Source organism: Triplophysa rosa, linkage group LG15, assembly GCF_024868665.1.
Source record: "Triplophysa rosa linkage group LG15, Trosa_1v2, whole genome shotgun sequence".
NCBI lineage: Eukaryota > Metazoa > Chordata > Actinopteri > Cypriniformes > Nemacheilidae > Triplophysa > Triplophysa rosa.
This window is the reverse complement of record NC_079904.1, coordinates 22,242,052-22,265,930: the sequence shown is the minus strand read 5'-3', so window position 1 is coordinate 22,265,930 and position 23,879 is coordinate 22,242,052. Positions and strand designations below refer to the sequence as shown.

General features: G+C 39.2%; 2 protein-coding genes across 3 annotated transcripts in view; both read left to right on the top strand.

Moving 5' to 3' along the window:
* LOC130565470 (connector enhancer of kinase suppressor of ras 3-like) overlaps positions 1–10,249 on the top strand; it is a 38,547-nt gene extending 28,298 nt beyond the window's left edge. The window contains exons 14-24 of the mRNA XM_057352201.1: positions 1,143–1,231; positions 1,477–1,527; positions 2,508–2,544; positions 2,743–2,912; positions 3,046–3,119; positions 5,505–5,576; positions 6,227–6,288; positions 6,421–6,515; positions 7,918–8,089; positions 8,401–8,582; positions 9,259–10,249. Of these exons, the coding sequence (XP_057208184.1) occupies positions 1,143–1,231; positions 1,477–1,527; positions 2,508–2,544; positions 2,743–2,912; positions 3,046–3,119; positions 5,505–5,576; positions 6,227–6,288; positions 6,421–6,515; positions 7,918–8,089; positions 8,401–8,582; positions 9,259–9,477 (1,223 nt within the window). The 3' untranslated portion in view covers positions 9,478–10,249. The remainder of the gene's footprint in view (positions 1–1,142; positions 1,232–1,476; positions 1,528–2,507; positions 2,545–2,742; positions 2,913–3,045; positions 3,120–5,504; positions 5,577–6,226; positions 6,289–6,420; positions 6,516–7,917; positions 8,090–8,400; positions 8,583–9,258) is intronic.
* Positions 10,250–21,774: 11,525 nt separating this feature from the next.
* The window catches only part of LOC130566215 (rho guanine nucleotide exchange factor TIAM2), a 38,331-nt gene continuing 36,226 nt past the window's right edge, over positions 21,775–23,879 (top strand). For both annotated transcript variants that reach the window (XM_057353517.1, XM_057353516.1), the window contains exon 1: positions 21,775–21,912. The gene's annotated coding sequence lies outside the window, so the exon portion shown is untranslated. The remainder of the gene's footprint in view (positions 21,913–23,879) is intronic.

The window sequence follows — 23,879 nt, the reverse complement described above, 5'->3', positions numbered from 1 at the left end:
CTCATTCATTGGGAAGAAAATGTAATGGCTCCGCCTCCTTGTGTTGATGTAATTTCCACTGAAACAGGAAGTTAGATTAAAGATGGCCTCGCAGCCCCCTTTTGAAATAGCCAATTGCGTTGATCTTACCTTGTAGTCTTTTAAATCGTTTTAATCATGATCTTTTTTATTGTATTTTATTTGTATTATACAATTTCACAAGAATAAGATATATTACGTAGTTACAATAACAACATTATCTGCAGTTCCAGTGCTTTTAAAGCATTACGTGTTATCAATGCTAATTTTAATGTATTTCAAAGGGCTAAAACTCGTTTTCCCCTATCGGTGAAAGTGAAATACACAGTACACAGATACAAGTAAAATACAAAAACATATTTTAAACCAATCATTGATGATCAAAAAGTGCTAACATCCGGGCAATTTCCACCAAGGTGTTTTAACTGAACCTGCGTTCCACGTGTCGGATTTAGGAAATCCTTTCTGTAAACGCGCTGTTTTAATGATAATAAATACTTTTTATATTTTAATGTTACTAGTCATTAGCAACATTAATGTTTTAATGTTATTAAATGTTACTAAATCCAAACGTTATTACCGGTTTGAGGTGGGAAATATCACGAATCTAAGGTGCCTGGAATGCAGCATTACTCTTTCTTCTTTATTGCCATAATTCCGAATCAGATTTATCTGAAAACAGTATAATTTTGTAATTCGATTGTTGTCTTTATAAATAGTGCAATATCGCCATGCAGTGGCCGGTAACTGCAGCGGATGACATGATTTTTCTCAGGCAACGCCACACAATCAACTATACAAAGTTCTTCTTTTGAACAAACCACTAGATAACACTTGCATATAACGACAGGCATTTAAATATAATGCACACCACTTAAAAACAACGAACATTGTCAGATGTAACGAAGAGAGGGGAGTGATTTAATCAATTATGCAAATGTAGGCGTCATTAGAGGAGCATTTCTGAGGCTGCGCTGACTGACCGAGCAATGACATCAAAGTATCGCGGGAGGGATTCGAAAGCACAAACTTCGAATCGCTCTCGCGATACTGCCTGTCATGCAGCGCCTTATGGGCTCGAACACACCGAAGTCAACGCCAGTGTTCAAAGGCGCTTCACTAACAAACCAAACCATCTTCTGCAAGGTCTGTGATGTCTACCAGAGTTGTTTTCAGAGGAAGATACTTTCAGGATTTTATATGCTGGCTACAGGTGAGTTAATCATAAATAAATACTAATAAGAGTGAAGAAAGTAAATAAACGACCACTCAATACACACTTCAGTTGAATTGTCACCACAGGCAATGCAACCCGTTTGACAAACAGGAAAGTATAAGTTATTATATCATCATTCAAGTATTGTGTATTTGCACATTATTATTAGTTACGTAAAAAGGGACTAAAAGAGTGTTTGTGTTCTCAGTTTTGTTATTAATGTGCATGTGTGTTTGTTTCAGACTGTGTTGTTGTCTCTGAAGACAGTGGAGGTGATCCGCACAATGCAGTCAGTAAGTGTCCACTTCTTTTTATTTCACTTTTTATTTGTTCGGAAATCAACATACAAAGATCAATGTTTAGGAATTCAAAATGTATATATTTAATTGAAGTCGATAAAATTAGAAGCGTATTTTCTGTAATACACTGATATGACATTTCATAAAACAAAAGCACATTTTTATTATTCAAGCCTTACACAGAATGCTTATAAGTGTGTCTTGCTTAGCTGTAATTTGAGGGTCAAATTTGCAAAAATATTCCCAATTGTTTGCTTTAAGAGGCAAAGGAGATTTGTTTCGTTTTTATTTGAGCTTAAATCAAAGAAATACTACCATACCTTAACCTTGTACAACAAATGATGTCATATTATGATTTTATGTAACAGTAATGAGAATATGAAAGAAAACGTGCAGATAAGAACACAATGCAAAAAACCCTCACATGAATGAACCTAAAATCACGTTTTCCTATTAGCATTAGCATTGTCATTGTTATTCTTTGAGCAGTGCCTTAGAAGTGCCCTAAATAGTCAGCTATGATTATACCACAAGCAAAGTGTCCAATAGTAAAGGTAACATGAGTAACTTGGTCATGTGATCTCTGTCCATAAGGAGTTTTTTTACATACAATTTATTTGACTTGATTTACTATTAGTTTCTAAGTGTGAAATAATACAAATGTACTGAGTTCACTTTTAGAGTAGCAAAAGTGGAAGTGTCACATGTCACCCTGCCCACTATGGTTTATTTCAGTCCTCATTTTAGTCCCCATGTAGATAGCCAATGAGCTTTTGTATGTGTACTGAAAGCGAGCGAGAGGGCAGATATGATAGTTAGCGTCTCACTGGCATGTGTGTGTGTGTGTGTGTGTTAAGGGGAAGTGAAGGCTTGCTCAACAGACGTCTGTGTTATTAGTGCCGTCGCTCTGAACTGTGGGCGCTCATGTTCACTGCTTAATTTACATCTCATTTCTTTCTCTTCGGCTCGTTCAGTATCCTCTTCAAGACTTCGCTTCGGAAAGGTCTGAAGGTAAGCAGAAAGATCTCTTCTAATCTACACGATTATCCAGTAAAATTGACGGTTTTACAATTGAAAACTTGCGTGAAGATTGTGTTGACGCAATCATGTCTTTGTTGACTGCATCGTACAGACGTGGTAATATTATCTTGGGTATTGATGTTTCAAACTCGACGAGAAGCTTCATCCGTGCCTGTTTGTCTGTGTTAGGCAATGGTGTGATGAGCCGCAGGAGGGTCTCGGTGAAGGACCTGGGGCAGGGCGACTGTCAGGGCTGGCTGTACAAAAGGAAAGAAAGCAAAGGGCTCTTGGGCTGGAGGTGGAAGAAGTTCTGGTTTGTGCTGAAGAAATGTTCGCTCTACTGGTACACATCCGAGACGGTAAGCTGTGTGGTTTTCCCGTGGTAATGTGCGCTCATGATACCGAAAATGTGAACCATGTTTGTGTGAGTATATCGAGATTTGTTATGTAATGTTGAAAGTGACTATCAGGTCTTTTCTCTGTTCTTTCTAGGCAGAGAAAGCCGAGGGTTACATCAACCTGAGAGACTTTCCTGTTGATCAGGCTACTGAATGCAAGAAAAAGTTGTAAGTCCGTTAAACTTATTTAGCACGATTTTGGCATATAGTGGTCAGAGGTGCTGAGGCATTTGTAGGTGCTGCCGCCACAGCTATCTATGTTGTGTTTTTAAAAAGAGAACCAAATGTTTGTGATTGTGGTGATTGCTAAGAATCTTAATAACAGTTAGTCTTAGGTGGTGTTTGTGGACAGCAGTAATTCATTATACTGCATTTGTGCTACAGGCATGATTGATACCTCAAATCGTGTGGTTAGTTTAGAAAAGAGGTGTGTGTATTGTTTGTTCATGAACAGTAGAGCTGCACATAATATTAGGGATGCACCGATATGTACATTTTGGCCGATAACAATTCTTGAACATTGGAAGCCGATAACCGATATATTGGCCGATATACGGTTCCTAAATATTAATATAACATTTGCTGAGACTGAAAATCCTTTTTTCCCCTGAAAATCATGTACCAAGCCTGCTTTACACTAATTAAAGATTCTTTAACGTTTAAACTTTTTTGGTATGTTTATTTAATAAACAAATTAAAGATGTTCTTCCAGAGCAACCCAGAAAAGTGTTATCAATAGCCACAAGTCTAACAGGTCTCAAGACAGAAAGCAACCAGACAGCAGTCGGCTTCAAACAATATGTTTTTGTTCCTTTCATTTATATATTCATAAATATCTACATACTGCATCAACAATGGTTTGCTAATAGCAGTAAGTGATCACGACAGAAAGACAGTACTGTACTAGATTTGAACTGTGAGCAGCGTGCAGCTGAAGTGGTTAACCAGAGGAAATGATTCATAATTTATCGGCTGTAATATATCGGCCTAAATTTTATTTTCGGCCAATACGTTAACATTAAAAGTGACCATTTATCGGCTGATACCGATACGGCTGATAATTTATCGTGCATCCCTACATAATATTGAAATTCGCTAAATTTCGCACTGAATGTGCACATCGCAGTATGCATATCGCAATGGTTTGCAATAACTAAATACTTTTAGAAATTCCAAAAGTTTAATCAAAGTTTCAAGTTGATGCATATAGCAGAGCGAATGATGTGTGGAAAAAGATCAATAATCAAAAAGAATGTGAGACATTAAAGCATTATCGTACTGTGCATCATAGAATAGCATTATTCAGCAAGTTATCATATATCACATTATCTTCAATATAGTGCAGCCCTAGAGGTCAGTCAATTGTCACACAAAGTGTTGAAGAATTTAGAAATAACCACCATAGCAACACCCAGGTAACCTACGACAACACCTCGGCAAAACCATACCAACCCCTTAAAGCTGGCTTATAGAATACCTGTACAGTATACATATACAATAACTGTGTAGCAACACTATTGAAAAAACCAGAAGTACATGTATATCAACACCTTGGCGACCACCAGCAACACCATAGCAACTGTATAGCAACCACCAGCAACACCATAACAGTTAAATAGCAACACCCTGGAAACTATGAGAAATACCATAGCAATCAGTGGTATAGTAACACCCTGGTAACACCAGCTACAGCGTTGCAACTGTAGAGCAACACCTTGGCAAACACCAGTAACACTACAGCAACCGAATAGCAACTCCGTGGCAAATACCATAGCAACCACCAGCAACACCATAACAGTAGAATAGCAACACCCTGGAAACTATGAGAAACACCTTAGCAATGGTATAGCAACACCCGGGAAACACCAATAGTAGGCCTACATGTATAGCAACCACAAGCAACACCATAACAGTTGAATAGCAACACCCTGGAAACAAGTAGAACCACCATAGAAACTGTATAGTAACACCATTATAATACCATAGAAATTGTATAACACAAGCAACACCATAGGAACACCCTGGAAACACCAAGAATGCCATAGCAACCACAAACAAGCACCCATAGCAACTGCATAGCAACACCCTGGCAACCACCAAGAACACACACATTGTAGCAGTGAGCATAGACAAGCATTTTTTACACTCTCTTTCTAAAGCTGGTATCTAGTATGACTGTCATTTCAGATGTCATTACAGGATGCATTATGAACACAATATGAAGTGTGTGTAAGTGAGTCATGTCTGATTTTTATCTAACTTTCTCTTTATGTCCTGATAGTGTGCTTTTGTAAACTTAGCACAGGAAGCTGTCTGCTTTAAATGTGCGGTCTGAGCGACAGTGTTTTACAGACTTCCTTTCTTAACCCATACAGTAAAGTAATAGTGCTTTACTTTCATCACTACGAGCGAGTTTAGATACAGAGACCGATGTTGTTTTCTTATTGTGCTGTCGCTACGTCATCTACACGCACACTCCCACACAGACATTGTTCTTAAAAAATAGTCTGTGTTGTGAGTGTTTAATTCATTTCTTTAATTCATTTTTTCCAGTGCGATGAAAGCAAGCCACCTTCAGATGTTGACACTGTACTTTGCAGCTGAGAATTTGAAAGACATGAACAAGTAAGTGCGATAATGTTCAAAAGTGATTGAAATGCGCATGTGTGGCACTGTGGTCAGAGATTATTGCTGACGGTAAAGTATTATGTGAAAAAAGTGCTATCTGTTTTAGTCATGTGCTCATATGAGGGGGAAGAGCTGGTTTTGGTTTGATGTTTGCATTGCACTCGGGCCAAACTCATTCTCCAGTCCGCTTTGACACTTAACCGTGATCAAAGCTCTCTGCAGCGTGCAACTTAACATCTTGTGATGAAGATGCATGCTTGTAAGACCTCAATACTTACTGTGAGCAACTGTTTTTGCATGGTATTTGACGTCTTGGACATCCTGATTTTAGTATAACAGTACCATATTATAGAGCTATTTATAGTGTCCTTCATGTATTCTTGTGAACATGAATGCAGGGTTGCCAGATCTGCGTAACAAAACCAGCCCATTGATGCTAGTCCAATGATCAAAACTGAAAAAAATCCAGTATGTGTATGGAAAAAACTTTCTTTCATTTTACATCACTTTAATTTTTGGTTAAAGTTTTCCAGTTAGATCTAAATAGAGATTAAACTGTGGGTGTGTTGAGTGTGTAGGCTATGATCCATGACGATATTTGCGAGATATGATGAGAGTTACCATAATGAAACAGATTTTTCTCTCAGATGGCTGACTAAACTCACCCAGGCTTCAAATGAACCCGCGCCCACAGACTCAAGCAGTGGAGGTAAATTCACACTCAGTCACAAATAGAAACACTTCTATTTCAGTTCACATGACATCTTTAGCAAACCTCAGTTAAACCGACACAACAGTATAATAGCTGCATGCTGAGAGTGTTGGATTTGTGTTTGTCTAGATTGTTACAGTGAGGAAAGTGATGATGATGACGAAGCAGACACCGCAGAGTTGTGTGCCGAGTTCATGGATAAGCTGACCCCGAGCTCTCATCACGTGAGTAATGCACACTAACACACGGGCTTTGTCTAAATACCCGCACTTGCAGTCTATACACTTGACTATGTATTTCCGGTTTGGTCCAAGTGTTCTCGCGAGCGTGAGGATCCCAAGTCTGCATGTGGTATTTCTATGGGACACACTTGGCAAGTGAAAACATTATATGAATGTGGTGTTTGTCATTGTGATAAAAAGCATTTGCACACGTTTTACAAAATACATAAATACAGCTTCGGCGCAGTAAGGTGGTGTGGGTTTAATGTGCATTAAGGGCACTGCACTTTGGCATTTTCAAGATGTAGGACAGGCTTACGCTCTTACTTCCTGATGTGTGCGTGTGCTCTCAAGTATAGATATTTAGATATATCACCCCTTTAATACCGTTTAAACTAGCTACTCTTCATTCTAAGTTAATTTTTTGTTAAAAAACAGTTCAATCAAACATGTCAAACATCGCAACAAAACAAGTAATGAAACCATGTACACCTGGATATTATTATTTGATTTTCAAAAAAATATGAAATGTATGTGACTTTTATCTGCATTAAGAAAAGTTTATATTAAGTTACGTTAAATTATATTAAAAATTATATAATTGTTATAATATTAAGCTATTTGTGGCAAATAAGTATTTGTAGTTTTGACATATCCCAAATTTTGTCCAATGTCCCAAACAAGATTGCAAAAATCTCAAACCTCATATAAAATGAAAAGGAAAAGAATTAGTAGAGCGTTCCAAATGTTAATTTAATCAGCATTTCTAGATGTATTGTGGTCATTCCAGTCCAGTGTCTGTTGAATTACAACAAAATCAAACCACAGGAGTGACAAAGTCATTCAACAGCAATGTGAAAGACTGACAAAATGACAAGACACATGAAAGCTGTGTTATAAATTGAGGTTATCACATTAAATTAATTTTTTTATACTTTTCCTAAATACATGTACAAATATGACTGTTTTATTGCTTAAAAGTGAATCTGAACTTGTTTTCTTTGCAGTAGTTGACGTCTGAAAATATACAGAGCATCTTCTGTTATTTCCACCTGTTTCTCCAGTTTTCATTTTCTGCAAATAAATGCAAATAGAAACAAAATTTATATTAGAAATTTTGTAGAAAAATTGTTAGTTCACAGAATGGAACAAAAACAATGATTTTACCTAAACGCATACCTATAATATTCCATTTTAAAATCAGAAAAACTGATTTTCAATGGTCTCTTAATTTTTTCCGTGGCTGTATACATTTAGTTTAACCACCTGATGTTGATGATCTATATTCCTTTTAGTTCCGATCCATTGAAAAAGGGGATTTTTTGCTGTACTCTTGTGTTTGTTGGTGAAGTCCAGATTCCAGAGCAGAAGAGACTTATTGTTGTATTGTGTGTTGATGTGTCAGGGTTTTCTCCCTCCTCCACGCTCTTCCTCGTCTCCGTGTCAGGACATGATCCCGCTGATGTCTCCTGTGGGTAACTGCACAGAGACTGCGAGCGCAGACAGCGAGTCGTGGCAGGAGATCAGCTCAGAAGACGACCCCATCCGCAAAATACAGGAATTCAAAGGAAATGACCGTGAGTGAGCATATCTGTCTCTTAAAAACAGCATTAATTTAGCACTTTACATTAATTGCTCATATAATCACACAAAGGCATGAAAATACACAGATAGTACATGGGTATATTTACCCCGACATGTTGAACGGATACATGCAAAAGAAAATGCAAAAACTATACCTTCCTTCAAGGTGTAGTTCACCCAAAAAGATAACATTCGTCACTCCAGACATGCAGAGCACAGCAAAATATGTCAATCGTGGACACGCTGGTGAAAAAGTGTAGAAGAAACCCTGTAAATAAATGCTCTTGGAATATTGTTTCATCAGGTCCACCATCAGATGAGATGGAGATGCTGTATCTTCATCTGAAGCAGGCGAGTCTGTCTCCTACAGGAGCCATGCAGCCGACCACTAAACACGAATTTAGGTCCTCCTTCATCAAACGCTGTAAAGACGAGGGCATTAATGACAAACTGCATCTGATCCGAGCTTTGAACAGTACTTTAAAGGTGAGACACACCCGATTTATTAGGCACGGTGTAAATGTAGAAATAAAACGATACACGTTGGAATCATAATTGTATTGCATTACATTGTTTGTTTTAAACCTCTCTTTTACTTAAAGTGATAGTTCACCCAAAAATAAAAAATCTGTCATCATTTACTCACCCGTTTGTCATTTCAGACCTGTATGACTTTCCTTCCGCAGACCGCAAAAGAAGATATTTTGAAAAATGTTGTTAATTGGCTCCTGTTCACTTGCATTGGTTTTGTGTCCACACAATAGAAGGGAATGGGGTCCGGTGCTGTTCGGTTACCAACTTTCTTCAAAATATCTTCTTTTGTGTTCAAAAGAAGTCATACAGGTTCAAAATGACAAGAGGGTGAGTAAATGACAGAACTTTCATATTTGGGTGAACTATCACTTAAATGTTTTTGTCATTAAATCTGGTATCCTGCGTACTGTAGTATGTACTGTACTCCTAGATACTGTAGTTGTTATTTGAACTTGACCATACTATCAATATTACGGAACATTCCTTTTAATGTATTGGATGTGTACAAACGCTAGATGGCAGTATTGACAACACCAACGTTTTGAAGCAGGCTTTAATTTTTGGTGAAACTATCAATTTTACAACATATCCTTAGATACAAACACATTCTACGTCTATTTTGATGTAGGCTAAAGAGGCTGATCTGCAGGTCGTAGAGCAGATTTTGAGCGAACCGTCTCTGAGCGTTTCCAAATACAGACAGTGGCGAGACGCTAATATCCTCCTCCTGCAGGAGATCAATGAGAAACAGCCGCAGGTTCAGACTCAAACCCAACAGCAGTCTGGGGTCTCCGGTCCATACGCCGCCATCCCTGCCGTCCCCGTGTATGTGGAGACCAGTCTGTGAAATAACAAACAAAAAACAAACTGAAGTGCTTGTGTGTTGTGTGAAGATGACCACAGGCCGGTGTGAACCTACAGGAGATCACAGCTGTGTGTGTGTGTGTGTGTGTGTGTGTGTGTGTGCGCGCGTGCGTGTGTGTGTGTGTGTAGAAATCATTTGTCCGATTTTTGGAGCTTCTCATATGTTTTATGTCACACACTTTTCTGTGAGTTTGTATATATGCTGTAATGCTTAGTTAACTGTTAAATTAACCAGTTGAAAATGTGTGGGCAAGACGTCTTTAGTTTTGTTTATGTACTGATCACTAATAGAATGATAATCAGATTGCAACACTGTATATTTTGTGCAGTTAACCTTTTTAAGGCAGTGTAAATATAAACAAACACTCACGTTTGCACACACTTTGTCACAGATCACAAATCAAATCTTCATTACATTCAGAGGCTTGTTTCATTTTATTATCATTTATTTTAACATGGCAGTCTCTTTAAAAGAACATATTTTAGTATTTTACTGTAAATGAGTGTCTTTAGTATTGTACATATATTGTGTAAATGTCTGTAATTTAACTGTGCAGAGGTTAACGTGGTGTTTTTAGATAAATATGTGCATGTATTTAAACTAAATAAAAAATGACTGCCTGTAAAATTTTGCACAGTTGAGAGTGTTGAACATGTGCTCAACATGTTATATATATTTGGACTATAAATCAGAAATCTGTACATTTGTGGTGCTTTGTGAACTCGAGGAGAACGAACCTTGTATATCTATTACACCTGACCTTGAGACCAGCTGGTTAAAAGAAAAATGTCTCAAAACGTGTCTTTCTGTCTATGACGCTACATGAAGACTACACCAGCAGTATTGTATCGTGCCATCTGTGAGAGATGAGTGAGTGAGTGTGTCTGTAGACAGAAACTCCTTTAGTTTCATTAACAGAGAGCTTGAGAAAAGTTCAACACACAGATCACACTCGGCCATCTGCTGCCAGCTTTTGTAACGCAGCACAAAGCGAGTTAATCCGACTGCTGCCCTCTTCCTTTATTTACATGAGAATAGAAGGGTCTCGACACTTTTAGCTGTTCGTCTACAGGGGGCACCAGAGAGTGAGGTGGTGGCTGAACGTCACGATCCATATGCTACTAGCTAGTGCATCCAAAAGCTGCGCCTGCGTCCCAATTCGTTTGCCCTCAAAGTATGTCATGTTTTTGTAATGGAAAAGTCACGCGGAACGGAAGTCACCTCTGTTTCCTAGACGGCAATGTGATTGTTAAAAATCACTGTACATCTTGCATTTAAACATGTCTTCGTTCATTATTAGGTATTTAATGTTTACCGTATAATTACATTTCTTAATTTAGTGAAGCATCACTTGTACCGCAGAGATGACTTATTTTTGTAGGCCAACCCAAAAGTTAGCGCTGCACCGGGGCTCTCACTAAATCCTTGGTGTTTCGAGTCAGATCCGTGGGCGTGGCTTGTTGGTTTTGACTAAATCTTTGGGGGCGGTTTCCCAGACAGGGTTTAAACCTAGTCTCAGACTAACTTAAATGTGAGAGATGCCTTGATCGAAAACAACTTGCACTGACATATCTTAAAATATATCACTGTGATTGTTTTGTCTCAAGATGCACACAGTAATATTTTTTTTGTAAAGTATGTTTTTTAAAACAACTTAATTATCCTAATTTAACTAAGGCCTAGTCCTGGTTTAAGATAATCCTTGTCTGGGAAACCGCCCCTTGGTGTTTCAAGTCTTACGAAACCTTTACCCTAACCCTAACCTTACTCTAACCATCTAAACCAGCGGTTCTCAAACTGGGGCCCCAAGATGGATCCAGGGGGGCCACAGATTTTGTGGCATTTTATGAAATATAGAAATTTATCATAGATTTTATGCAATCAAACATCAGAAAAATGACACCACCAACCAAAAGAATTGAGGTTCCAGCATTGTATAACTAATGTTTTTGGTTTAATTAAAATTCTAAGTTTAAGATTATACGTATTTATATGGGGGGGCCGCAAAGCGATGCACTTAACACAAAGGGGGCCTTACAACGAAAAGGTTTGAGAACCACTGATCTAAACTACCGATGACTCGAAACACCAAGGATTTAGTGAGAGCCCTGCACCGGTTCCCTCGACCGAAAGCCTGTGGACTTTTCACATAGACGTTTGAAAGATCCCCAAAAAAGCTCACTGCTTAAAGTCACCGTGAACCGGAAGATGCAATCGTTTTTACTTCCGTATTCTGACACATTTCCGAGTGAGAAGGAATTTCAAAGGAGAAAATTAGTGGGCGTGGCTTGCGTTTTCACTGCGATTTAATTGGAACAGCTGTTGCATTTATTTTGAAATGAAACTGGCAGCAGACTGACAGTTGAAGGGGAGGAGTTAACGGATGCTACGGCCAAGCCGTCTAATTTACGTCATTTGAGATGGATAGTCATTTCAGGGCGGAAGTGCATTTTCAGATTTTATCTGAAGATTATGAGGGTACATGAATTTTAAAAAGAAAATGGCAGTCTGTGTCAGCCCCTGAAAGGGTTATTCGCACCGTCATGACAGGCTACAGGCTCCAGTTTGCCAACAAAAAAACACACGCTTCAACGGAATCCTCTGGGCAGTCGTGGCTTAATGGTTAGAGAGTCGGACTCGTGATCAGAAGGTTGCCGGTGGGTAACGACTGAGGTGCCCTTGAGCAAGGCACCTTACCCAACTTGCTCCCCGGGCGCTGCAGTGATAGCTGCCCACAGGCCCGGATTAAGAACTCAGAGGCCCCTGGGCACAAGTGTTTTATGGACCCCCCATACACACATGCGCACAATAAAGTTTTAAATTAGCCTAGGGTACTGTGTGTATGAAACACCTCTATCCTATACAGGATTACATTGACAAGTTACAAACTATGATCACAACCTGAAGGACAATATCAACACCTGTACACATCCTCCATCATTTACACCACATGATTGCACCACATGATTGCAACAAGGCCTTCCTGGACCAGCAACAACAATATTAAGACCTTTCCCTGCATACTGTAACTCACTGGCATATTCAAGCACACACTACCACCTCAACCTTTTAATTCAGTTCTATCAGATTCTTCCATAATTCAACACAAACACGCCGGATTCACATGTTCTTTAGAGAAAATATAAGAACTTTCTTCAGATAAATTAAAGAAAGTTCTTAAAAATATTCTTAAATGCAATTCTAAAATATTTCCATCTTCATTTTTTCAAAGACTAAATGGGCAGTCTTTGGCAGTGATTGTACTACAAGAGTAATTTGTCCATTTGTTAAACTTTATTTGTGTAACAAGCACCTCGCGACTCACGTTATTATGTAAGCGTGTAATGTGTTACAGTAAACGACATTAAAGAGTATTATAAGTATACTTCTTTAGCATATATATTATGACATCATCATATATTTTTTTTAACATTTTGCAATGTATGTAAAAGCACTGTGGATTATGTAATAATGAAGGCTAAATATTGGTAAAGTAAGGCAGTTACTGATCAACATTCAACATTATATCAATATAAAATAATTCACAATTGGCAAGGAAACACCACCAAATAAATGTAAAAAAACTCCAATCTTTTAAGATTTAAGACAGCCGCGAGGGTATATCAACTCATTATATTTACAACAATAAAATCATTCTCATTGACATATTTTCAGTTTCTGTTGTCAGTTCATGAGGCGACATCATCTAACAACTCACAATAAAAAGTGGTGATTTCGACTATATGTTCTTTCACACAGCCTCATGGTAACCATGTGCATATTTACAGACGAACTTTGTTCATATTTATATATCCAAATAGTCGATTACAGTGCCAGGTTGTTGGAAACGCTGTTTTGTACTCATTTTATTCACGAGTTACCTGTCGTACGGTGCTACTTCTTCCTGCCGGGAAAGAGAGACCTCGCGCTCGCGGGACAGCACTGGCGACATCTTCCCACTGAATGAAAGCTAAGGTTTATCCAAGAAGTCGCTAGATTTGTCGCTATGCGCTTCTTCTAAACAAAAGCCGCTGGAGGGCTCGTAAAAATGACTAAATCAAAAGACAGACTTCCTAATTTAGAAACAGTGTTTTGTGTGTGCACCTCCATGTGCACGGGAAAGAGAAGCGCACGGCAGAATGAATATGGCGTAAACGCTGTTATGTGAAAATATTTTCCCTTGCCTGGGCCCCAAGCGTGCATGGGCCCCTGGGCCTGTGCCCATAATGCCAATTGGATAATACGGCCCTGGCTGCCCACTGCTCCGGGTGTACATGTGTTCACCACTTGCTGTGCGTGTGTTCACTACTCTCTGGATGGGTTAAATGCGGAGGTCACATTTCGGGTATGGGTCACCATACCTGACAAATAGGTCACTTTCACTTTTTTCACTTTCTCTTCTCACATGGAAGAGAGCTCCGCTCACGTTCTGAAAGACGAGATTTCCTCCGTTCTCGCGAAGAGGGCGGTACGGGTGATACCCTCGCATCTGTACAACCAGGGGTTTTATTCTCATTATTTCCTAGTCCCGATAAAGGACGGCTACCTTCGTCCTATTCTGGACCTCAGAATGTTGAACAAACGTTTAAGGACATACAATTTCAGAATGTTGATGCACGGCACTCTCTCTCGTTCAATTCATCAAAACGACTGGTTCACATCAGTCGATCTGAAAGATGCTTTTTTCCACATAAGCATATATCCTCCGCACAGGAAATTTCTTCGTTTCGCTTACCAGGGCGTGTGTTACTAATTCACAGATCTGCCCTTCGGACTCGCTCTGAGCCCAAGAGTGTTCTGTCTATGTGCGGAGGCGGGGCTGGCTCCGCTCAGAATAGCGGGTCTAAGAATCCTCACATATATAGACGATTGGCTGATCATAGCCGATTCCAGGGAGAAAATGATGGAAGACACACGCTGTGCGATCGCTCACATCACCTCTCTCGGCTTCAGAGTGAACGAGAGCAAGAGTAACTTCTCTCTGAGCCATATCACTGTTTTTCTGGGTCTGGAGCTGAATTCAGTGACAATGCATGATCATTTATCGCGGGAGCGCATCCTCTCCTTCATGAATTCTCTCTCACAATTCAAGGAAGGAGCGCGGGTGCAGTATCGCGCGTGTCTCAGATTACAGGGTATTATGGCATCGGCAATTCAAGTTTTGCCTCTGGGACTTCTGAGAATGAAGGCTTATATGAAGTGGGTCCTTTCACTGCACCTCAGCCCCTTGCACGATCTCAGTCGCACCGTAACAGTGACACCCCCTTGCTTAACAGCGCTGCGCCACTGGAGGAAGGCGGAATTTTTAGCTCATGGAACTCCTCTAGGAGCGATCATGTTGTGGAAAGTGGTTACGACGGTTGCATCCTTAACAGGATGGGGAGCCACACAAGAGGGCAGAACAGTGAATGGTGTGTGGCCAAAGACTCTTCACTTAGCCCATATAAACTATTTGGAGCTCCTCTCTGTGTGGAAGGTTCAGAGACATTTTTGCCCCGCCTGCAGGGACATCATGTGCTGATACGCTAAGATAACATCTGTCCTTTTTAATTACTGTCCTGTAATTTTCTGTCCGTACGAGCCACCCATGTTCCGGGCGTTCTAAACAGGGGAGCAGACCTTCTATCGAGGGGGAATCCACTCTAAAGAGATTGGCGTCTCCACCCTCAGGTAGTGGGCCTCCTGTGGCAGAGATACGGCCAGGTGGCCGACGATCGCTTCGCCTCGCACGAAAACGCCCATTGTCAAATGTTCTTCTCGCTACGGGACGAGGACGCACCCCTCGGCGTGGACGACTGGCCCACACGTGGCCACAAGTGCTGCTCTATGCATTCCCTCCTCTCTGCCTGATACTGCCTACCCTGGCCAGGGTGAGAGATCAGAACTTGTCTCTTAACCTGATAGCACCCAGGTGGCCCAAAGCACCATGGATGGTGGAGATTTCTCCTCTGCTGTATGCTCAGCCATGGCCCCTCCTGTTACGCACGGACCTCTTGTCCCAGGCGAACAGGGAAATCTACCACCCCCACCCGGACAGGGTGACTCTCTGGGCCTGGCCCGTAAGAGGGCAAAATTAAACACTAGTTGGACTTCTCCTCATTCGTTTGTCAGATACTAGCGGCTGGATGTTACCAGGACCCCGGTAGCTCATTCTGTTTTAGGGGTGGGCTCATCATAGCCTTCCTTAACCCCTTTTAAGCTTGGTAGGTCGATCTTAGCATACTTACGTCACTAAGCATCTCGCCTGTTACATATACCAGCTTTCTCCTGGCACCTTACATGTTTTCCATGTGCACTGCCAGGATCACTTATATGTGCATGCTATCTCATGTCACCCGTAAATCTGTTACTTAGCTCCCTCTCTATGTGTCGGAGTTGCTCTTTGTGACGAGTCTGGCACCGCCCATTCGGGTGACCGTCCTCTGGTTTGCGGACCCTTGTTGAGTGTATTGGGCAACCAGGGAGCTGTCCAGTTCTCCCATAGGTGGATCTCGAAACGAGATGATGATAGAGAACAATAGGTTACTGTCGTAACCCCGGTTCTCTGAAACATTGAGTGGAGAGATCTACCAAGTTTGCTCCGCTTGCTGCAGGAGAAGTGAATATGCTCACTGAGGAAAGGTAGCGCGTGCAGTAGCTTTTATGCATTAGGTGAGGGGGCGGGTCCTCACCTTGCATAGGGCTCGCGCTCCTGTCTGTCTAGCCAGACTTGGTGCAATTGGATGCTCCTACAGAGGTCAGGTACGGATGCCCTTCCCATAGGTGGATCTCTCCACTCGATGTTTCAGAGAACCACGGTTACGACAGTAACCTATTGTTTTGTTATGGACATAGTTAGGACTGATGACGAGAATATAAAGAGAAATGATTGTGCGAGAGCTTATGGCTGAATTTTCAGACTTTGACATTCGATGATTATGCACAGTATTTAAGGAAAATATATTTAGTGTTTATTTACACTGTGTTCTGCAGTTATCATATTTGATGCTGTCCCTATTCAGTTGGATCATCTCCTCATCATGCGCTCATAGTGTGATGGTGAGACAGCGCTGATTAAATATTTAGATAGAATTTTTATTTAAGATTTGAGTTGGATTTTACAAGAAGGTGCATGAAACAATTATCGCTCAATACAAGCGCAAATAACTGAGCAGATTTAATCTTCATGATAATGTGGATCTTTAACGGATACGAGGTCAAATTAAATGTGTGTGAGGCATTAATGCTTATAATCGTTTTTATCAATCTTAGTTTCTGCAATCTAAGTTCACTAACTCACCATTTGTGTCGCCCCTTGTCTCCAGAATGTGCGTACGCATGGGTCAGAGTTTGCGTGCAGGTGCGTAAATTTTTCCGTCAAGTTTGTTTTTATAAATCCCATCTTTTGTGTGGGAAGTGGCGTACGCCTCTTTCAGGGCATGTTTTGTGCGTACGCAACGGTTATAAATGAGGCCCCAGTCAACCACTCGCATCACACTAACGCGAAATTAAGGCTTTAATGTAAATGTTTACACTGTCTGGATCATCCCCTATCTCCAATCTAGTGCATTATGCTTCATTGATGAATTTCATCAGCAAAAAAAGTTCGTTTTGATTTCACTGGGTCTTTAACAAAGATTTGTACCATAGTCAGTTTGAATACTGGATTCTGATTGGGTGGAAGGTGTGCATTAAAAGTTAGTTCCAGTCAGTTTGATCAATGTTTGAAATTAATTTACGAAAATAACTGTAATTTTCACCTGTCTGATCAAAACTTGCACTGTAAACATCAATATCAGCTTTAAGTTGGCAAATGAGTCTGACTATGGTATAAGCAGGATAATCCACGAATAGCCAAGCATTAAAGGATTTTAAATGAACTTCGCGGAGGTTCCACTTCGTGTCAGGTGGTTCTTGGCCTCCTGGAGGATTTTAATGCATGGATTATCCTTTACTTATACTTGCTACATACTTAATGTCGACAATAAACTTACTATACTTTGAGAATAAAGTCATTGTGTTTCGAGAAGAAAACTCTAAAATTTAGAGAAAAAAGTTGAAATAAAATATCGAGAATAAACATTTATCCTATATCAGGGTCATGTTCATTGCGTATTACTGAATGAGGACATGGCAGAGTTGTATCACTTAGTCAAGCTATACTTTAGGCTTTCCTTCAGTAACAAAGAAATACTATCAGCGGCTGGGTCTCTTTAGAAGAATTTAACACGTTTTTTAACACGACTTTATTCTCAAAGAGTTTTTTCTCGAAATTTAACGAGTTTTTTCTCGAAACACAACGACTTTATTCTCAAAGTATAGTGAGTTCATTGTCGACATTTTATTTCGAGTTTTTTTTCTCGAAATTGAAAGAATTTTTTCTCGAAACACAACGACTTTATTCTCGAAATTTATTGAGTTTATTCTCAACATTTAATTTCAACTTTTTTCCACAAAAAACTGCGGGTTTAATTTCGCATTATAATGACTTTAATCTCAAAAAGGTTTTATATATTTTTTTATTGCTTGGCCCTAATACTCTTCCGTACTATAATGTTTTTAAAGCACACTCTAAAAAAATGATGCTATATAGCACGAAAAGTGGTTCTTGGCTTGGAACCACTTTATATGGAACCATAGTGCTTCTTTAAAGGTTCTTCAGCAGTTCTTTAGGAAGACTGAGGTGCTATATGTAGCATCGCTTTCAAATAAAAACCTGTTAATATCTGTTGTCCCGTGCATTTAACATTTAGTTATTTGTTTTATCTGTTCTTTTTTTACCCTTCTTTATTTTCTTGGAGTGTTGTTTTAGATTGCGTAAAGCACTGTGGTCAACTTTTGTTGTGTTTATGTGCGCTATATAAACAATAAACTGAAACTGAAACTGTTAAGCCCATGTATGCTGAAAAAACTTTAGAAGAACGACTGAAGCACCAAGATATGGTGCTTTATAGGCTCCCATATGAATACAGGCCAAGAGCCACTTTTAGTGCATATTTGGGCCATTCTACAGAATTGGTGCAAAGTCAAAGTCAGTTGGAAACATCTTGAAAAAAATTGTTTTATATGCAAATTGTATCATATCAAAGGTAAACATCTTAGTTGATAATTTAATATACTTTATTTTTGACAAAACATCCCATGTTTCGGTCATGACATACACATTTTCAGCCGTGTTGGTAATGTTTTTGTAGTAACCACAACATTTTATATGCACAGCTGAATTATCAGACACAAATAACTTATGTTGCACATACGCAGCCAGCACATATACCAAAGCTTTTTAAACATGAGCTTTAAATAACAATGTTACTATTTCTTTTCTCAAGTTGCCTGAGGCTAACAGACAGCCGTCTAACACGCTCACAAATATCAAATAATGGATTAGAGGTCACACTCAGAAAACAACACTCAGTCTTAACCAAGGAAGTGTGTGCGTTTGTGTGTTTTGGACAGAGAATGAACTACAACGCTTTCAGTTGATGTTTACTATAAGAGCATATTTCTTTTTAGTGGTCACTTATGTCCAGCCCGGTGATGATGGGCACTTTCCAGAACAACAATAGCCATCCCAGAGCATAGCGCTCTTTAACTGAATATTTAGATGAATAAATATTAACTTGATGTTTCCATTCAGCCGCATGCTTGAATGATGGACAGTTATATGGATGGAAGAATATTCCCAAAAGTTTGACCACATACTGGAAACTATTACAGCTCTGTGTGTCAACCGATTTAAATATTTGTTTTTTCAATATTATTATTGTACATAGAATCCATTGGGTGTGTTGTTAAGTGCATACAGTTTTGCTTTATTATTTGTGTGTGTCAATAAACTGAATGTTATTTAATTTATGTATCTTGCTACAAACATCTCAATTGTTTCTCTTAAGTGAACTCATTTAAAGTGAAATTCCTTTCAAACTTCAGCTTCACCATGACAGTAGTTGACCTGAAGGAGTCCACTCAAAATACTATAGTAACCACAAAGTATCACCCCAGCAACCACCCCCAACGACTTTACATAGTGGGGTAGACAGTGAATGGTCAATACCGCTCTGGTTCCTATAAACCTGAAGACTAGATTTCCATTATAAACATTCCAAACATGACCAGATGATTTTTGTAAAACTCAACATAAGAACTAAATATCAACATACAATGTGGCATCAGTCTGTGGGCCGTGACATTAGCACGCCTGAGGTTCCTGTGAATTCCTCCGAGGAACTGTGGTTTTGAGCTGTGACTCACCACAGCGCACCAACTTCACCACTCATTCTTATGGCCTGACTCATAATGGCATCCATTCTTACTCACTTATACAAACCTATGGCGGGTTTGTTCATTTTCCAGGGAATTGCTGTCGAATGTGTGTAATTATATGGGACGGGTAGCATGGTTATGGGTGAGACTTCTATTTTTTTATAATGTTTGCTCTGTCCTGTCAACAAAAATGTCGGCCTTTAGCTCTGTGTGTCTATGTAGCATCTCCTCCATGTTCAAATTTCACTTTTAACATTGTTAACCTTTGTGACTATTTTTACTTTTAAATGTGTGTATTGTTTGAATGTTTTAAATGTATTAAAGTAATTCACCCAAAAATAAATATTTGATAATTTACTCACCTTCAACTCATTTCAAACCTGCATGGTAAAGTCAAATATGGCACCATGTTCATAACATTGAATGTCATTGGTTCTTGCATGTCTCGTGACAAAACATCAGTGCTTGTTCCACAGTTTTATTCATGTAATAGCCTCCAAATAATATGAAAACTTTATACATGCATACATAGGGATTTTCCTTATATATAGTTTAAAAATATAAACTATGTCCCTCCAGTGAATCCCGTCATTTACTGCTTCAGTTTAACATGCTGATCTGTTGCCATGGATACGTGAAGTATTGATTACTAAATAAGCTTAGTTATTAATTGCTTTCTGTCACACATGTTTCTTTTTGCTTCGAAAGAATAAAAATAGAACAAAAAATACATAAAGTAATTTTATGGTAGTCAACGGTTGGCCAAGAATTGTTTGGTTACAAGCATTCTTCTAAATATCTTTCTCTGTGTTCATCGGAATATTGATGTGTGTAATGGTGTTTGTGTGATCAGGAGCTGCGGTGAGAGGCCAAGACGGACGCGTGTTTGTGTGAATGAGGACGTCCAACCAAACAGATGAGACCACGACAGAGACACAGAGAAAGAGAAACAGAGGGCGGCAGTGACAATGGAACATTCAGGCAGAGACAAGATGGCTGTTGGGGTTGATTTTGTGTGAGATGTGGTGGTCAGACAGTTGTGGACAATTCAACTGCAAAGGCTAAATAAAGATTTTCTGTAATGTGAGAAATGTGTGTGTGTGTGTGTGTGTGTCTGACTGTTTACTCTCCGTGTGGTAATACTACAGATTGTTTAAATAATAACTCATGTCTGGAAGTTGTTTGCGCTGGACGTGTCTTGTAGAAATTGAGATCAGGCTCCTCTTGTTAACACGTTAGAGGTTATGATGTGTGGTCACAAGGATGTGCCGAATGTTCCGTATACACTGACTCAGACTTTAGCAAGACATGAAACAGTTCCTCCAAACATATTCTGTCATCATTTTCTCTTGTTCCAAACCCATATGACTTTCATTTTTTAACGGAACGAAAACGTTAAACTGAATTTGTTGACTCTTTTTACTCTGTTCCATACAATGAAAGTAGAGTTATATAGACAAAAAAGCACAGCAATTGAATGATTCAGGAGCTATGTTGTAAGGAAACATTGTGTGTGAATTTGATTTCTGTTTATTCCTCACTGTATCTAATGTATTTTCAGATATCTTGCGATTCGGTCACCTTTATGACATTTGGGCTACTGTCATAAGGACTGCTTTTTTATTTTTGCACCTTTAAATAAGTTAGCTCTGAAGTGCAACAATTCACAAATCAAAAAACAGCAGCAAATCATGAAAACTATGAACATAAGTATGTGTTCATTTAAGAAAGACCGTTTTATTAACTTCATTGTATACAAACATTCTTCAAAGCATATATTTTCGTTAAAGTTAAAGGAAAGATTTTTGGAACTTATCCCTACTTGAACATTAGCTGAAAACTATGAGTAAGAACATTATTCTCACCTGAACTAAAATAAAGCTGGATATAAATACTAACACGTGGAATGCAAACAACATCTCTGAGCTGTAGCTAAGTGGAAAAAAAGCAGGTTTTCTGTGAAGGACTGTTCTGTGGTTTAGAGAGTTTGGAGAGGTGTGGTTTCACTCGCTGGCTGCGCGCTCTCGCTCTGGCTCGTGATGGTTGGACGCAGAGCTCGAGGAGAGAACGACATGTACTTCTGACTAGGAACATAAACGATGCAACACTGAAGAGTGCGACGTGTAATAAGAATAAAACGAATAATGATCGATAGTTTCCTTCATTTCAGATGTGGTAAGTAAATAATGTCTTTAAATATTTGAGTGTGCTTTACTGTATGGTTCCGAGTAACGGTTGTGAAATTGAGATTGAAACTGTTGCGCGCAACACACTGATCACGTACACAACTTGTGGATTACGTTACATTCTTTGTATATGCATAATATTGTAAAACAATATGCGTGCGTTAGGCATAAAAGGACATTGTAAAGTAACACTATCGTGCATGAAAACCTATACATCTTATAGGTCTCCCATTCAGTCTTTTAGTTTACAAACTTACGAAAATAATTTTTTGTAATAACCATGTTTTTGGTGTATTTATTCAATTTGATTGGTCTATTGTTTTGCTACAGTAACCATGTTTTTTTGGTTTTTAGTTTTCACCAGTAATGGTTAATTTTCGTAAGGGCTGATCTCTCTCTCTCTCTCTCTCTCTCTCTCTCTCTCTCTCTCTGTCTCTCTGTTTTTAAGATTGTAAAATAATGTAATCATTGCATACAAATACCAAACCACTGGAGCATTTCACAAAGATCTTTTTAAGTTTTAAATAGAAAATAGTTTCGAATAAGGTAAATACACAGTTTAAAATGAAGAGACATTTTGGTTGCCAGATGTTAATATTGTGATTAGGGACACCTGTGTGAATTGGTGTCAGGTGAACTTTATACATCCACTAAAACTCACCCTGACTGACACAATATGGTTGAAGAAACCGATCATTTTAAAAGAAAGAAAGAAAAAAAAACCCATTTAGGATTGTTTGTTTGGTTGCAAATAAGTTTTTATTTTTATCGCAATGGCATTTAATAAGTTTAGCTATCCAAATACTTTTCTAGAAAACTGTATCTGTCTATGTTCACGTGTTTCATCCTTTCTCAGAGAAATTGAGCGCTCATATTATAATGTCATGGGTCTGCTCTCAATTAACTTAGTGTCAAATAAATTATAGCGTTAGTGAGATTTTCTTCCATTTCTCTCAGTAATTAAGGTCTAGTAAGTAACAGTGGGCAGTATAATGTTCTCCCATATGTTCAGTAATAGCAGGGGCCTTGTATAAACCTCTTAATGATTTACACTGCGCGAAATCCACCTCATGTTGAGTACGCTTGCCTCCTTATTGTGTCTTCAGAGTCACCTCCCCCCTTTTCTGGCTCTGCATGTGTGCGTGTGCGCGTGTGTGTGTGTGTGTGTGTGTGTGTGTGTGTGTGTGTGTGTGTGTGTGTGTGTGTGTGTGCGTCTTTGTTGTCATCTTGAAGTGTTTGTATGGATCTCAAAGAGCTTACAAAGACCAGCTGGAATCCCTGAGTGCAGCTGAGGTGAACGGGGCTCAAAGCATCAGCTGTGGACCCTTCTATCATGGATAAATCCATGGATTTGAGGAAAGGAAGCTCATCCCACAGCTCTCAGTGTAGTTTTATAGCAGACTGTCTGTGTGGCACAAAGACGGCTCTGTCGTGGAAACGCTACCCCATAATCACCGGCACACACTCCACTGACATCCCAACCGAACTGGCTTTTGATCAGAGCGCCCACATCATAATGGAATGCACACGCCGATGTATTTTAGTCTGTATTTGGAGTTTTGCCTACAGTTTATGATGGCATCTATCTAAAATGCTATATTTGACATTGTTAGCCAGAAGCGTCTAGTTAGGCGTTTTGGGTCTTAAAGGGTTTATGAATGTGAAAAAGTGGAAAATTCAGGAATGAATACGGATTTTCCTGTGAGGAATCCTTCACGTGCTGGACGTTTAAAGGAACAGTTCATCTAAAAATACAATTTTGTCATCATTTCCTCACCGTCATGTTGTTCCAAACCAAAATGACTTCCTGCCTAACGTGGAGGGTGCTTTTCCATACAGTAAGAGAGTAACCAGGCTCTGTCTCAGATTTAGGAAATATGACTTTTGTGCTATCTTCTGAATCGTCAAGGAAACGAAATTAGCCAGATTGTGGTCACTTTAAAAGGAACACAATAC